General features: G+C 40.8%; 1 protein-coding gene across 1 annotated transcript in view; it reads left to right on the top strand.

The window, feature by feature from the left end:
- Karybeta3 (karyopherin beta 3) overlaps positions 1 to 17,532 on the top strand; it is a 180,963-nt gene extending 163,431 nt beyond the window's left edge. Inside the window, exons 14-17 of the mRNA XM_071683770.1 lie at positions 2,177 to 2,434; positions 9,893 to 10,141; positions 10,515 to 10,673; positions 14,952 to 17,532. Coding sequence (XP_071539871.1) covers positions 2,177 to 2,434; positions 9,893 to 10,141; positions 10,515 to 10,673; positions 14,952 to 15,110 — 825 coding nt within the window. The 3' untranslated portion in view covers positions 15,111 to 17,532. The remainder of the gene's footprint in view (positions 1 to 2,176; positions 2,435 to 9,892; positions 10,142 to 10,514; positions 10,674 to 14,951) is intronic.
- The last annotated feature ends 479 nt before the right edge of the window (positions 17,533 to 18,011 follow it).

Genomic DNA, 18,011 nt, shown 5'->3' with positions numbered 1-18,011 from the left:
AGGCAGCAGGTTTGGATGGTATTACAGTGGAATTTATTAAAAAAGGGGGTGACTGTATTGTTGACTGGTTGGTAAGGTTATTTAATGTATGTATGATTCATGGTGAGGTGCCTGAGGATTGGCGGAATGCTTGCATAGTGCCATTGTACAAAGGCAAAGGGGATAAGAGTGAGTGCTCAAATTACAGAGGTATAAGTTTGTTGAGTATTCCTGGTAAATTATATGGGAGGGTATTGATTGAGAGGGTGAAGGCATATACAGAGCATCAGATTGGGGGAGAGCAGTGTGGTTTCAGAAGTGGTAGAGGATGTGTGGATCAGGTGTTTGCTTTGAAGAATGTATGTGAGAAATACTTAGAAAATTTTGCAAATAAATTTGTATGTAGCATTTATGGATCTGGAGAAGGCATATGATAGAGTTGATAGAGATGCTCTGTGGAAGGTATTAAGAACATATGGTGTGGGAGGCAAATTGTTAGAAGCAGTGAAAAGTCTTTATCGAGGGTAAGGCATGTGTACGTGTAGGAATAGAGGAAAGTGATTGGTTCTCAGTGAATGTAGGTTTGCGGCAGGGGTGTGTGATGTCTCCATAGTTGTTTAATTTGTTTATGGATGGGGTTGTTAGGGAGGTGAATGCAAGAGTTTTGTCAAGAGGGGCAAGTATGCAGTCTGTTGTGGATGAGAGAGCTTGGGAAGTGAGTCAGTTGTTGTTTGCTGATGATACAGCGCTGGTGGCTGATTCATGTGAGAAACTGCAGAAGCTGGTGACTGAGTTTGGTAAAGTGTGTGAAAGAAGAAGGTTAAGAGTAAATGTGAATAAGAGCAAGGTTATTAGGTACAGTAGGGTTGAGGGTCAAGTCAATTGGGAGGTAAGTTTGAATGGAGAAAAACTGGAGGAAGTAAAGTGTTTTAGATATCTGGGAGTGGATCTGGCAGCGGATGGAACCATGGAAGCGTAAGTGGATCATAGGTTGGGGGAGGGGGCGAAAATTCTGGGAGCCTTGAAGAATGTTTGGAAGTCGAGAACATTATCTCGGAAAGCAAAAATGGGTATGTTTGAAGGAATAGTGGTTCCAACAATGTTGTATGGTTGCGAGGCGTGGGCTATGGATAGAGTTGTGCGCAGGAGGGTGGATGTGCTGGAGATGAGATGTTTGAGGACAATATGTGGTGTGAGGTGGTTTGATCGAGTAAGTAATGTAAGGGTAAGAGAGATGTGTGGAAGTAAAAAGAGTGTGGTTGAGAGAGCAGAAGAGGGTGTTTTGAAATGGTTTGGTCACATGGAGAGAATGAGTGAGGAAAGATTGACCAAGAGGATATATGTGTCAGAGGTGGAGGGAACGAGGAGAAGTGGGAGACCAAATTGGAGGTGGAAAGATGGAGTGAAAAAGATTTTGAGTGATTGGGGCCTGAACATGAAGGAGGGTGAAAGGAGGGCAAGGAATAGAGTGAATTGGAACGATGTGGTATACCGGGGTCGACGTGCTGTCAATGGATTGAAGCAGGGCATGTGAAGTGTCTGGGGTAAACCATGGAAAGTTGTGTGGGGTGTGGATGTTGAAAGGGAGCTGTGGTTTCAGTGCATTATTACATGACAGCTAGAGACTGAGTGTGAACGAATGTGGCCTTTGTTGTCTTTTCCTAGCACTACCTCGTGCACATGCGGGTGGAGGGGGTTGTTATTTCATGTGTGGCGGGGTGGCGATGGGAATGAATAAAGGTAGACTATGAATTATGGACATTTGTATATATGTATATGTCTGTGTGTGTATATATATGTATACGTTGAGATGTATAGGCATGTATATTTTCGTGTGTGGACGTGTATGTGTATACATGTGTATGTGGGTGGGTTGGGCCATTCTTTCGTCTGTTTCCTTGCACTACCTCGCTAACGTGGGAGACAGCGACAAAACAAAATAAATAAGATAGATAATTTTATCTCAAATTTGACCACCAGTAGGCTATAAGAATCCTTGAAATCTGTTTTTGTAACTCATTTAAGAGCTTTTAGGCCTTTAATGCTTTTGATGGTACCCCTGGCATACATTTTTAGATTATTATTTGATTGCTGGCGGGTGATATTGATTTAGGTGAACTATTAGTTCATGTCTTAAGCTTTGTAAAACAATTTGTAAATCTTAAGGTGAAATAAAGTAATCTTTTTTTCTTGACAGGTTGTAGAAGAACAGCTTTTAGATGAAGATGATGAGGATGTGTACGTTTTGAGTAAAATTGCTGACATCACTCATGCACTCTTTGCAGCTTATGGCCAACATTTCTTCCCCTACTTTGATGCTCTCCTCCCACACTTTGTAGAACTCTTGGGTCCTGATAGACCATGGCCAGATCACCAGTGGGGCCTTTGTATTTTTGATGATGTCATTGAATATGGAGGTCCTGCCTGTGACAAGTACACAGACCATTTTTTACAGGTAAGTTTAAGTAGAATTGAATTTGCAATTTTTGAGTTAAAGAATTGTTTGAGTGTATTTAGTAGACTCCTATGTACAATTCTTCTGTTCCTCCTTTGCATATACTCTCTAAGTCTTCTGCCTTACCTTTTGCTTTCATATAAGTTGACTACATTGAGCTTATTCAAGACAACCTTGAAGGATAGTTTTTCTCCCTTGGTATCTTGTCACCACATATCCATATTACATCAGTATTTCATGTTTAATATTATTTGCTATTGGACAAATTTCATTATATTGCAGTTGTTCTCTATCAGTCACTCTGTACCTCATATGTACTATTTATGCCTAATGCTATTTTTTGGTGTTCCTACATACTACTTAAATCTATTGCTTCTACCATTTTGCCAAAAGGCAGGGCTAGCACATATTCCTCTCTGCAGGGAAATCTATATGTACAAAGAATGAGTTGTGGGAGCTCATTATTGTCAAGTGTTATGTGTGACAGGGAAAGATTGTATGTTTGTGGACGGAATGCTTATATACCATGCATGGGTGAGGCAGAAAGACAAGACAGCTACCTGGGCCAGAGGAGTGTAGCTTAACAACCACAAAGGTGCTGTTCATCATGCAGACGTCACAGACCCCTCCAATACCCAGGCGGCTAGTACCAGTAATTTACCTCCTTGGTTGGTGGCTGCTTACTAACTATTTCCTTGTACTGCCTACCATCTACTCACATAATTCCCTTGTCTGCTCTCAGCTTTATTTTTAAATTCATCAAAGCTTCCATTCCTCCCAACAGTCTACAGTTACAGTGTGTGTTTAATTGGCTTACCCTAATGTGACTCTCACCACTCCACTCATTAACATTTCCACATGTTCCACATGCACTTTGAACCAGATATAGAAATCCATTTTGGGGAATGTCTGTATCAATGATTGATGATCATAGAAATAAATTATTTCATGTCCCTTTGTCATTTCCTGCCATAGCAAGGAAGCTTTAGGAATTAACAAACAAGGGCTTTGTTTGCCTGCATTGACTCTCAAGCTGTTTTGTATAATGCACTGAAACCAGAGCCTACCATCTTCACCCAGGCCATATGGACGGTTCTATGGTTTACCTTGACTACTTCATATGCCCTGGTACAGCTCTGTGATAGCATGTCATCTTCTTAAAAAAGAAATCCCTTTTATCTAATGCATACCTCTCACCCTTCTGAATTTTCTGAGCCAGATACCCCCAAAGGCTGTTTAATTCCATCTTATCTCGTTGATATCCCTCTTCCCCATCTGTTCCTACACTTCAGACAAACAGATCTTTTTAGAAGTCTTTCCTTTGCTCATCCTTTCCTTATATATGAATCATTTTAACATACCTTGATGAGTTCTGTCTATCGTGATGCAGTTGCTACCACTCCCTGTTCTTACTCAGTCATTCATTAATGGATCATCCCATCTTACACCTCAAATGTCCTAGAGCATTTTATTCTCTTAAGTATCCATTGTCTTCCTTTTTCTTGTAATAGGCCCCAAGACTTGCATCCACAAAGCGATGTCAAGAGTACTCTACCTTCGTACCTACTTATCTATACCGTAACAGGCACTGACCTCTCCCTTCACACACTCCTCAGTTCATCCAGGATCCCCTTCTTCCACCCTATGATTCACTTCAGCCACCATTGTTCATCCATTGCAAAGTCCACTCCTGATTATGGAGAGCATTCCAACTTTCCCGAGGCTCTCCTCATTTATATGTACTCTCAGACCATCCATACTCATCTCCTTAATGCACCTCGTTAGTTTTTTATTACATTTATGCCCAGATTTCATCTATCACAGACACATCAGAGTCTGCTTCACTTCCCACCCCTTTTAGTCACACTTTACGACACAGAGAAAATGATGGTCGTATTTTTACCCATCCCCAGGGATAAGGGAGCTACAGTGAATCAAATGGTGAGTGAAGGGCAAAGGCCCAGGAGTCATTGAGTAATTGTCAGAAAAAGAGGTCACTGTCTGTGAGACTAAAGATAAATATATTTGTGTGGTTAGTAGTCTTAGTGGTGTAAGGTTGTAAGGCATGGTCCCTAAGTAAAAAACAGACAGAAAAGGGAAAATGTGTCGAAAATAGAATGCTTGTGTATAATACATGGTATGAGGGGAGTTGAGCGAGTAAGAAATGACAAGATAAGAGAAAGGTATGGTCGTAAAAAGAGTATGGTTAAGAGGGCAGAAGATTATATGTTGAAATAATATGAACATACAGAAAGGATGAGTGACGAGAGACTGACTAATGGGCTATACAAGTCAGAAGTGGATGGAACAAGCAAGAGAGGGGAATCAAGGACAGTTAAATTTTCCTTCCAGTTGATGTTCCTGAGGGCATTACGTATATGCAGTCCAGCGTCTGGGGGTGAGGAGAAAGAATACTTTCCATGCATTCCCCGCGTGTCGTAGAAGGCGACTAAAGGGGACGGGAGTGGGGGGGGGCTAGAAACCCTCCCCTCCTTGTATTATAACTTTCTAAAAGGGGGAAACGAAGAGTCAAGCGGGGAATGCTCATCCTCCTCTAAGGCTCAGATTCGGGTGTCTGAATGTGTGTGGATATAAGCAGGATGAGAAAAAAGGAGAAATAGGTAGTATGTTTGAGGAAAGGAACCTGGATGTTTTGGTTCTGAGTGAAACAAAGCTCAAGGGTAAAGGGGAAGAGTGGTTTGGGAATGTCTTGGGAGTAAAGTCAGGGGTTGGTGAGGACAAAAGCAAGGGAAGGAGTGGTGGGAGTATGTGATAGAGTGTAAGAAAGTAAACTCTAGATTGATATGAGTAAAACTGAAGGTGGATGGAGAGGGTTGGTGATTATTGGTGCCTATGCATCTGGTCATGAGAAGAAAAATCATGAGAGGCAAGTGTTTTGGGAGCAGCTGAGTGAGTGTGTTAGCAGCTTTGATGCATGAAACCGGGTTATAGTGATGGATGATTTGAATGCAAAGGTGAGTAATGTGGCAGTTGAGGGAATAATTGGTGTACGTGGGGTGTTCAGTGTTGTAAGTGGAAATGGCGAAAAGCTTGTAGATTTGAGTGCTGATAAAGGACTGGTGATTGGGAATACCTGGTTTAAAAAGAAAGATATACATAAGTATACATATGTAAGTAGGAGAGATGGCCAGAGAGCATTATTGGATGACATGTTAATTGATAGGCACCTGAAAGAGAGACTTTTTGATGTTAATGTGCTGAGAGGTGCAACAGGAGGGATGTCTGATCATTATCTTGTGGAGGCGAGGTTTTTAGAGGTTTTCGGAAAAGAAGAGAGAATGTTTGGGTGAAGAGAGTGGTGAGAGTAAGTGAGCTTGTGTGAGGAAGTACCAGGAGGGATTGAGTGCAGAATGGAAAAAGGTGAGAGCAAAGGACATAAGGGGAGTGGGGGAGGATTGAGATGTATTTAGGGAAGCAGTGATGACTTGTGCAAAAGATGCCTGTGGCATGATAAAGGTGGGAGGAGGGCAGATTAGAAAGGGTAGTGAGTGGTGGGATGGAGAAGTAAGATTATTAGTAAAGAGAAGAGAGAGGCATTTGAACGATTTTTGCAGGGAAGTAGGGCAAATGACTGGTAGCTGTATAAAAGAAAGAGGCAGGAGGTCAAGAGAAAGGTGCAAGAGGTGAAAAAGAGGGCAATTGAGAGTTGGGGTGTGAGAGTATCGTTAAATTTTAGGGAGAATAAAATGAAGTTTTGGAAGGAGGTAAATAAAGTGTGTAAGACAAGGAAACGAATGGGAACATTGGTGAAGGGGGCTAATGGGGAGGTAATAACAAATAGTGGTGAAGTGAGAAGGAGATGGAGTGAGTATTTTGAAGGTTTGTTGAATGTGTTAGATAATAGAATGGTATTTTTTTTTTTTTTTTTATATACTTTGTCGCTGTCTCCCGCGTTTGCGAGGTAGCGCAAGGAAACAGACGAAAGAAATGGCCCCCCCCCCATACACATGTATATACATACGTCCACACACGCAAATATACATACCTACACAGCTTTCCATGGTTTACCCCAGACGCTTCACATGCCTTGATTCAATCCACTGACAGCACGTCAACCCCGGTATACCACATCACTCCAATTCACTCTATTCCTTGCCCTCCTTTCACCCTCCTGCATGTTCAGGCCCCGATCACACAAAATCTTTTTCACTCCATCTTTCCACCTCCAATTTGGTCTCCCTCTTCTCCTCGTTCCCTCCGACACATATATTCTCTTGGTCAGTCTTTCCTCACTCATTCTCTCCATGTGCCCAAACCACTTCAAAACACCCTCTTCTGCTCTCTCAACCACATTCTTTTTATTTCCACACATATCTCTTACCCTTACGTTACTCACTCGATCAAACCACCTCACACCACACATTGTCCTCAAACATCTCATTTCCAGCACATCCATCCTCCTGCGCACAACTCTATCCATAGCCCACGCCTCGCAACCATACAACATTGTTGGAACCACTATTCCTTCAAACATACCCATTTTTGCTTTCCGAGATAATGTTCTCGACTTCCACACATTCTTCAAGGCCCCCAGAATTTTCGCCCCCTCCCCCACCCTATGATCCACTTCCGCTTCCATGGTTCCATCCGCTGCCAGATCCACTCCCAGATATCTAAAACACTTTACTTCCTCCAGTTTTTCTCCATTCAAACTCACCTCCCAATTGACTTGACCCTCAACCCTACTGTACCTAATAACCTTGCTCTTATTCACATTTACTCTTAACTTTCTTCTTCCACACACTTTTCCAAACTCAGTCACCAGCTTCTGCAGTTTCTCACATGAATCAGCCACCAGCGCTGTATCATCAGCGAACAACAACTGACTCACTTCCCAAGCTCTCTCATCCCCAACAGACTTCATACTTGCCCCTCTTTCCAAACTCTTGCATTTACCTCCCTAACAACCCCATCCATAAACAAATTAAACAACCATGGGTATTTTTGTCTAGGTGGTGTGTGAAGTGAGAGGGTCAGGGAGAATGGTTTGATAAACCAAGAAGAGGTAGTGAAACCTTTGCGGAAGATGCAAGGTGGCGGGTTTGGATGGTATTGCAGTGGAATTTATTAAAAAAGGGTGACTTGTTGACTGATTGGTGAGGATATTCAGTGTATGTTTGGTTCATGGTGAAGTGCTTGAGGATTGGCGGAATGCATGCATATTGCCATTGTACAAAGGCAAAGGGGATAAAGGTGAGTGTAAAGGTATAAATTTGGTGAGTATTCCTAGGTAATTATGTGGGAGGGTATTGATTGAGAGGGTAAAGGCATGTACAGAGCATCAGATTGGGGAAGAGCAGTGTGGTTTCAGAAATGGTAGAGGGTGTGTGGATCAGGTGTTTGCTTTGAAGAATGTATGTGAGAGATACTTAAAAAAAACAGATGGATTTGTATGTAGCATTTATGGATCTGGAGAAGGCATATGATAGAGTTGATAGAGATTTTCTGTGGAATGTATTAAAAGTATATGGTGTGGGAGGTAAGTTGCTAGAAGCAGTGAAAAGTTTTTATCGAGGATGTAAGGCATGTGTACAAGCAATAAGAGAGGAAAGTGATTGGTTCCCAGTGAATGTCAGTTTGTGGCAGGGGGTGTATGATGTCTCCATGGTTGTTTAATTTGTTTATGGATGGGTTTTTAGGGAGGTTAATGCAAGAGTTTTAGAGAGGGGCAAGTATGCACTGTTGTGGATGAGAGTAAATGTAAATAAGAGCAAGGTTATTAGGTTCATTTGGGTTTAGGGACAAGTCAGTTGGGAGGTAAGTTTGAATGAAGAAAAACTGGAGGAAGTTTTTTTAGATATCTGGGAGTGGATTTAGCAGTGGATTGGAACCATGGAAGTGGAAATGAGTCACAGGGTAGGGGAGGGGGCAAAGGTTCTGGGAGTGTTGAAGAATGTGTGGAAGGCGAGAATGATATCTCGGAGAGCAAAAATGGGTATGTTTGAAGGAGTAGTGGTTCCAACAATGTTATACGGTTGTGAGGCGTGGGCTATGGATAGGGTTGTGTGGAGGTGGGTGGATGTGTTGGAAATGAGATGTTTTGGAAGGACAATATGTGATGTGAGGTGGTTTGATAGAGTAAGTAATGAAAGGATAAGAAAGATGTGTGGTGATAAAAAGAGTGTGGTTGAGAGAGCAGAAGAGGGTGTATTGAAATGGTTTGGTCACATGGGGAGAATGAGTGAGGAAAGATTGACAAAGAGGATATATGTGTCAGAGGTGGAGGGAACGAGGAGAAGTGGGAGACCAAATTGGAGGTAGAAGGGTGGAGTGAAAAAGATTTTGAGCGATTGAGGCCTGAACTTGCAGGAGGGTGAAAGGTGTGCAAGGAATAGAGTGAATTGGAACAATGTGGTATACCGGGGTGAATGTGCTGTCAATGGATTGAACCAGGCTATGTGAAGCATTTAGGGTAAACTATGGAAAGTTTTGTGAGGCCTGGATGTGGAAAGGGAGCTGTGGTTTTGGTGCATTACGCATGACAGCTAGAGGCTGCGTGTGAACAAATGTGGCCTTTGTTGTCTTTTCCTAGCTTTACCTCACGCACGTAGGGGGGAGGGGGTGCCATTTCATGTGTGGCATGGTGGCGACAGAATGGATTAAGGCAGCAAGTATGAATTACGTACATGTGTATATATGTCTGTGTATGTATACATATGTATACATTGAAATGTATAGGTATGTATATGTACGTGTGTGGACGTGTATGTATATACATGTGTATGTGGGTTGGTTGGGCCATTCTTTCGTCTGTTTCCTTGTGCTACCTCACTAATGCGGGGGGACAGCGACAAAGTATAATAAAAAAGATATGCATGTTGCCAGACTTGAATGCACCTGTCCTCGAATCGGTTTGTCACTTGTTTATCTAATGGCATCCTAGCTACGTCTCTTTGTTGTATATCAACTGTCTGTTATATTTCTTTCTTGTATTCCCCTGATGATGTGATCATTACACGAAAGTGTACTTTGGAAACACGTTATGTTTCATTTCCCTGTAGATAAGTGTATGTGTGTTTTGTTTATCCCTGGGGCTAGGGGAGAAAGAATGCTGGCCACATATTCCCTGTGTGTCGTGGAAGGCAACTAAAAGGGGTGGGAGTAGGGGGCTGGAAATACTCCCCTCCAGTTTTACTTTTCCTAAAGAGGGAACAGAGAAGTGGGCCAAGTGAGGATTTTTTCCCTCAAAGGCTGTCATATGTTCTATATGCTACCTTGCTAAAGCAGGATATGGTGAATATGTATGGAAAAAATTTGCTTATATATGAATGTGTTTTTTGTCTTTTTCCTGGTGCTACCTTGCTAATGCAGGAAATAACACTCAAGTATGAAAAACAGAACAGTAAAGCTACTTGAGCCAAGGTTGGTAGGAATAACATTAGGTACAGAATGTTGCTTATACATGTATATTCATAATTGATTTTTACTGAATTTCAGGCCTTGTTAGAATTCATAACAGATAAACAGGGTGAAGTGAGACAAGCAGCTGCTTTTGGATGTGGTGTTTTGGGTCAGTTTGCTGGTCCAGCATTTGCTTCAGTTTGTGCTCAGGCTATCCCACTCTTGGTGCAAGTGATTCAGAACCCAGATGCACGCAATGAAGGCAATCTCAACCCCACAGAAAATGCTATTGCTGCTGTTACAAAGATCTTGAAGTATAATTCGTCAGCAGTAAATGTTGATGAGGTAAGTCTTTTCTGTTAGTGATATTGATGTCTGTTACATTTTTCCTCCTCTTTTCACATTCCTTAACATATATTTCCCATTTTACACTTAGTGTATCATTTGCCACATCACATCAGGTTTAGTTCCTCTTTCAGTTATGTAGAGTTTCCCTTTTCTTTAGTATGCCCTAGTGATTACAATCACCACTTTTCTAATACACTTGTGAATTGCATACATTTGAGCTTGCTTAATGTTAATGTTTTTTGTCTTTCATGAGGTGAAAAGTAAGATTTTATGTTTTTACATTACCCCAAACTACAAAGGGGAGAGTCAACACTGAAGTACTTAAGCATTTGATTAATTGATTTTTGCTATTTTTCACACACACAAACAGGTGATTCCAGTTTGGTTATCCTGGCTCCCTGTATGGGAAGACACTGATGAAGCACCGCATGTATATGGATATTTGTGTGACCTGATTGATGGTAATCATCCACTTGTCCTTGGACCAAACAATTCTAATTTACCCCGTCTTATGGCCATCTTTTCTGAGGTATGTTTAGAAATATTTTCATTACCTTAACTTGGTTGCCTATGAGATTTTTAGATTGTATCAAAAATTTTGCTAGGTCGGGTGATTTGTATTTTACAATGAATGGAAAAAAGTAGATCACTCCAACAGCTTAACCTCCAGATGGATCATTGGTAATGGAAACTTAGCACCTTATGTTAGCAACTTCAGAAAGTATGAAACAATTAGTTATTTAGTTTAAGAGGAAATTAATGGGAACTGGATGTAGAGAAAATGATTGGTTTAATGTAATGAGGATAACTGTGAAGGTTGATAGGTTTAGAGAGAAATGTCAACACAGATATGTACAATCCAGAATGGCATTACTATATTATAGGTAGGGAAAGCTATGTTGTTGTTGTTGTGTGTGTAAGGGGGGGGGGGTTAGGATTAGTTCACTGGAACAAGCAAAATGGAAAGTTTCATTAACTTGAATGTGTAGTTTTTGCACATGTGATGATTTTGGGGCATTTCTTTTTTTATTCTCAGTTTGACTATGAAATACGAGTGGAAGAATTTGTTAAATCATTCAAAGTTGAAACATCAGTAAGCAAGAAGACAACATGATTACATGTTTCAGCTCCCTTAAAAAGATTAGAACAGTAAATATGAAGGGATTAATACAATCTTCTTTTCTATCTCTATATCTGTGATGCCCTTTCACACCAGGAACTCCTATCAAATGTGTGGCCATGGCAAAAGTCTCACCACTTATCCATCCTTACATGCCTCTCTTGTATACACCGTTATGTTCTTTCTTCTTCCATTAAACTTTCTCCAGTACTCTTCCACTCCTATTTCCACATGTTATAGGTGGTATCTCCCTCAAACCACACCCTTGATTGTACTGTTATAAATTCTTCCCATAAACTCCCCATTTTGCATTCTTTCCTCATGCCCAAACAACCTCATAGCATTATTTTCTACTCATTCTTACCACTCCACAATTCATTCCTTTTGCATTCCCTGCCACCAGATTATCCATATACCATTTCTTGAGTTTAATTCCATCTAGTTATACCACATGCTTCTCTCAAATAACTCATCAACCTCTTGTGATTCATCCCATGCATATGTTGGGGTTGGGAGCATTGTGCTCTCCTGTACTCCTTTCTTCACTTCCATACTTACACAACACTTCATTATTCTATTATGGGGCCCTATACTGCCCTCTCCTAACCCTCTACATCCATATCACCAAACTTACCCAAAATAGCTCGTAGATATTTTAATTCTGTCACATCTTTCAGTCTTCCACCCCCATATCAATAATGCAGTTTAATACACTTTCTTCTCTCAGTCTTTAGGGCTTTGCAAAATCTATACTTTCACTCACTTTTACCTTCTGTCTCCTATGCTTACACACGTTATAAAACTCACAACCTTCTGCAACTCTTCTTCACTCATGGTAGACAGCATAGTGTCATCCACAAACAGGTTTTTCCCTAGGCACCATACCCCACCACCGCACTCCCCCTCTGTACGGTTTCCCTCGTTTTACTTTCATCCCTTTTATCACTCAATCCATATATCTGTTAAGAAGCTACTACACAATCCTGCCTCTCACCCACATGTCTACCAAAACTTGTGCTTATCTTGCCATCGACTCTTACTAATGCATTTGCTCGGCTATAGAAGGCTTTCAAACCATCCAACAGTTGTACCCCTACCCCATATATCCTGAACACATCCCATAAAGCATTCCACTCAATCTGTCATACTTTTTCTACAGATCCATTAAAGCTGCATACAAATTCTTACCTTTCACTTGATATTGTTCCACTGTCATTCTCACCACGATATTTTTCCACTGTCATTCTCACCACAAAAATATGATCCACACATCCCCTACCTTTCGTGAAACCCCTTTGCTCCTCACATATTCTGCATTCAGTCACTTCCATCTCTTTTTATCAGTCAGTACTCTTGTATACAGTTTACTTCACTGATGTATTCCTCTATAATTGCTATACACTGTAACACCATTTCCTTTGAATAGAGGAACAATGATAGCTTTCCCACGATCCTCAGGCACAAATTTTTGCTTCCTTGCTGAATTACATATCAAATGCCTCCACTCTCACATATTCTCCTCCATACTTCAGCTTTTCGGTGGTAATCCCATTTCCCATCCACTCCAGATGCCTTTCCTATGATCATCCTCATTATTGCCCTTTTTAGTTCCTTGCTATAGGCTCCTGCACTTGTATCCTTTTTCATCCATCCTCCATGCCCATGCCTATAACAACTGCTGCTTCACCTATCCCTCACATTCATGAGTTCTTCAAAATACTCTTTCCATCTTCCTTTCACTTCCTTTTCTTGCTTTAACAACTTCCCTACTTTACTTACATTTACATTTCCACTCTTACAGCCACCAGTTTTCTTTTTCATCTTCCAGTACAGTCTTACTGGCAAAACAGCATTTATAATATAGATTTATTATTTCGTAGTAGATAGTAGTGAATGTAGGTTTGCGGCAGGGGTGTGTGATGTCTCCATGGTTGTTTAATTTGTTTATGGATGGGGTTGTTAGGGAGGTGAATGCAAGAGTTTTGGAGTATGAAGTCTGTTGGGGATGAGAGAGCTTGGGAAGTGAGTCAGTTGTTGTTCGCTGATGATACAGTGCTGGTGGCTGATTCATGTGAGAAACTGCAGAAGCTGGTGACTGAGTTTGGTAAAGTGTGTGAAAGAAGAAAGTTAAGAGTAAATGTGAATAAGAGCAAGGTTATTAGGTACAGTAGGGTTGAGGGTCAAGTCAATAGGGAGGTGAGTTTGAATGGAGAAAAACTGGAGGAAGTGAAGTGTTTTAGATATCTGGGAGTGGATCTGGCAGCGGATGGAACCATGGAAGCGGAAGTGGATCATAGGGTGGGGGAGGGGGCGAAAATTCTGGGAGCCTTGAAGAATGTGTGGAAGTCGAGAACATTATCTCGGAAAGCAAAAATGGGTATGTTTGAAGGAATAGTGGTTCCAACAATGTTGTATGGTTGCGAGGCGTGGGCTATGGATAGAGTTGTGCGCAGGAGGATGGATGTGCTGGAAATGAGATGTTTGAGGACAATGTGTGGTGTGAGGTGGTTTGATCGAGTGAGTAACGTAAGGGTAAGAGAGATGTGTGGAAATAAAAAGAGTGTGGTTGAGAGAGCAGAAGAGGGTGTTTTGAAATGGTTTGGGCACATGGAGAGAATGAATGAGGAAAGATTGACCAAGAGGATATATGTGTCAGAGGTGGAGGGAACGAGGAGAAGAGGGAGACCAAATTGGAGGTGGAAAGATGGAGTGAAAAAGATTTTGTGTGATCGGGGCCTGAACATGCAGGAGGGTGAAAGGAGGGCAAGGAATAGAGTGAATTGGAGCGATGTGGTATACCGGGGTTGACGTGCTGTCAGTGGATTGAATCAAGGCATGTGAAGCGTCTGGGGTAAACCATGGAAAGCTGTGTAGGTATGTATATTTGCGTGTGTGGACGTATGTATGTACATGTGTATGGGGGTGGGTTGGGCCATTTCTTTCGTCTGTTTCCTTGCGCTACCTCGCAAACGCGGGAGACAGCGACAAAGAAAAAAAAAAAAGATAGTAGTTGATATGCAGCCACTGACCAGGGCTGGTATATTACTGGTACTACCTGCTGTGTAAAGAGCCAGCACTTCAGTGGTTTTCAAGTTGCTCTCCTTTGACCCAACTAGCTGTCTTTTCTTTCTGCCTCTCCCACATGTGCACTGCTGGCATGTTTTTTACAAACATGCAAAATATTATTGTCACACATGACTCTTGACATTGCTTAACTAACATCATTCATTCTTTTTACCTTTTGATTTTCCTGCACTGCCTTAAGGCAAAAGGTTAGGAGTAATAGATGTAAGTAGTATATAGGAATGTTCGACAGGAGCTTTAGGTAGAAATATTTGATAATAGCAGTTGGTCCAAGCATTAGCTAGGAGCATTCGGTTGGGACAGTACATAAACACAGTGGGTAGTATTAGTTGGTAGGAGCCTTAGCAAGCGCTGCACTAGAGTTGCCAGTAGCCTATTAAGGGCAAGGCACTAATAGCTAAAAAGTGGCACTGGAGTTCACCAATTATGTATAATCTTTTGCCTTGACTATCCACTTGAGGGAATTCCCAAATGGAACAGACATTAAAGATATAGATAGATAGATGTTATTTCCTAGAGGAGACTTGTACCAAATCCACTGGAGCACATGATGTACCAATAAAGTATTTCTATTTTTCTTTTTTCTTTTTTTTCTCTACACAGGCATTCAAAAGAGAGGCAGTGGAGAAAGATGCTGAAGTAACGAAACGCATGCTTAATATTGTACAACAGTTACAAGCCAATCCAGACATGTTCCAGGCATGCATTAGTCAGTTAACACAAGAGCAGCAAGTAGCACTTCATCAGTACCTCACCACGTAGTTCATTATTCAGTGTTTGTAGTCCTTTACTTGTGTAGGTTTTTTTCAGTTAGAATTAAAGCATGTTATCAATTTGCTACCGTTAGAATTGAAAAAATTGTTCATGTAACTTTGCTATTGTATCCAGTGCACGATGCATCATCACAATAAATCACCTAGTGCATCATTTTACCGTTGTTCACTCACAAGGTTCACCTCAATGCCCACCAGCATAAGAGTGAAGTCAAGTAATTCTTGAGATTTACCATGTCATTTTATTATTGGTGTTGAAATCAAGGTGATAGTAGCTTTTACAAGACAGCCCATGTTCATGGATATATGTTTTCTTGTGACTCTGAGCATAGTAAACTTTTCAAAGTATGATAATTAAGCAACAGTGTGATTTTAAAGCAGGAGGTAATGTTAGTTAACTTATATTAATTTAAAAAATTTATTTTGTATTGATGTTTCATAGCAATATTAGTTAAATTTATTGTTACTCTAAATTCCATGTGCATAATTTTTTCTATATGTATCAGAGAAATTTAGAATAGTAGGAAATAAGAATAGGTTTGCTCTGATATTTTAATATCATACACTGCGTGTATTTTGAATTATATATTTATAAATAGTGAATTTTTCCTACTGACGATATTTTTGATCAGAGGATCATTTAAAAAAACTGATGGTATTACTTTTTTCATATTTTATTTCTTCTTTCTTGATCATAGTAAGAGTAGGGATTTTCATGGACTCTGGTTTTGGAACTGAGCTACATATGCATATATTTATGGATCATAGAATTGATGATGTGATATTCATTAATTTAGTAACGTATGATCCCAATGATGAACATGAATCTATTAATAATGGATCATTCCACTTTGTGTATGTAGCAAAACGGGTGAATCTAGTGGTCCATTGTGTGCCCTAAAGGCACCCACATCCCTAGTTATTACTATTTCTTGGGATGGGTTCACAGCATCTGCATGGTGTTTAATCTCTTTCCCAACATACTAGCTTACCCTTGTTAGTACATGACTGTGGTTTGGTATGAGATGTTTACAATTTATATTTATGATTGTTATTGCTGTTTTTGAAAAATTAGCATTAGTGCAGATTATCAGTAATTTTGCTATTACATACATTACCATGGCTGATCTTTGAGAGTCATTGTTGCAGATTGGTAAAGGTTAACCTATATGCATTTAAGATTGTAATTATTTATATTTTCCCCATACATATTCGCCATTTCCCTTATTAGCGATCGCTAGGTAGTGTCAAGAACAGATGACTGATCCTTAGAGGGAAAACTCCTCACTTGGCCATCCCCCAAACCCCATTTATTTATTTATTTTTATAATTTTTTATACATAATTGCTGTTTCCGTTAGCGAGATAGAGCCAGGAAACAGACGAAGAATGGCTCATCCACTCATATACACACATATGTACACAGACGATCATATATGCACATATACATACAAATACATATACATTTTTTTTATTATACATATTTGCCATTTCCCTCATTAGCAAGGTAGCATTAAGAACTGAGCATTAAGACTGAGCCTATGAGGGAATATCCTCACTTGGCCCCTTTCTCCGTTCCCTGTTTTGGAAAATTAAAAAAATGAGAGGGGAGGATTTCTAGCCCCCTGCTCCCTCCCCTTTTAGTTGCCTTCTATGACACTCAGGAAATACGAGGGAAGTTTTCTTTCTCCCCTATCCCCAGGGATAACATATCAACATACACATACACAGACATACACATACATAGACATACACATACACAGACATACACTTATATACACATGTACATAATCATACTTGCTTGCCTTCATCCATTCCTGGCACTACCCCGCCTCACAGGAAACAACATTGCTACCCCCTGCTTCGATGAGGTAGCACCAGGAAAGCAGACAAATGAGGCCACATTCGTTCACACTCACTCTCTAGCTGTCATGTGCAGTGCACCAAAACCACAGCCCCCCTATCCACATCTAGGCCACACAAACCTTTCCATGGTGTACCCCAGATGTTTCACTTGCCCTGGTTCAGTCCATTGACAGCACGTTGACCCCAGTATACCACATTGTTCCCATTCACTCTATTCCTTGCACGCCTCTCACCCTCCTGTATTGTATGTTCAGGCGCTGATCACTCAAAATCTTCTTCACTCCATCCTTCCACCTCCAATTTGGTCTCCTGCTTCTACCTGTTCCCTCCACCTCTGATGCATCCTCTTTGTCAATCTTTCCTCACTCATTCTCTCCATATGTCCAAACCTTTTCAGCATACCATGCTCTGCTCTCTCAACCACTCTCTTTTATTACCACACATCTTTCTTACCCTTTCATTACTTACTCAGTCAAACCACCTCACACCACATTCATGTATACACACACACACACACACACACACACACATGCATGCATACATACATGTCATGTTTGCTTGTTGTTTCTTGCATTAGCAAGATAGCACCAGAAACAGACAAAGAAAGGAAAGGCCACATCTGATCTCTCTCTCTCATGCATAATGTTCCGAAACTGCTGTTGCCTATACACAAACAGGGCCTACAGACCTTTCTGTTGTTTACTCTGAATGCTTCACAATACCATGGTTTAGTCCATTGACAGCATGTCAATATATATATTTTTTCACACTTCTCCATTTCCCACGTTAGCGAGGTAGCATTAAGAACAGAGGACTGAATCGTTAAGGGAATATCCTCACTTGGGCCCCTTCTCTGTTCCTTCTTTTGGAAAATTAAAAATGAGAGGGGAAGATTTCTAGCTCCCCGCTCCCCCCCCTTTTAGTTGCCTTCTGCGACACACAGGGAATATATGGGAAGTATTCTTTCTACCCTATCCCCAAGGATAATATATATACATGTATATGTCTGTGTGTGTGTATATATA

Source organism: Panulirus ornatus, chromosome 37 (genome assembly GCF_036320965.1).
Source record: "Panulirus ornatus isolate Po-2019 chromosome 37, ASM3632096v1, whole genome shotgun sequence".
NCBI lineage: Eukaryota > Metazoa > Arthropoda > Malacostraca > Decapoda > Palinuridae > Panulirus > Panulirus ornatus.
This window is presented reverse-complemented; position numbering and strand designations above follow the sequence as displayed.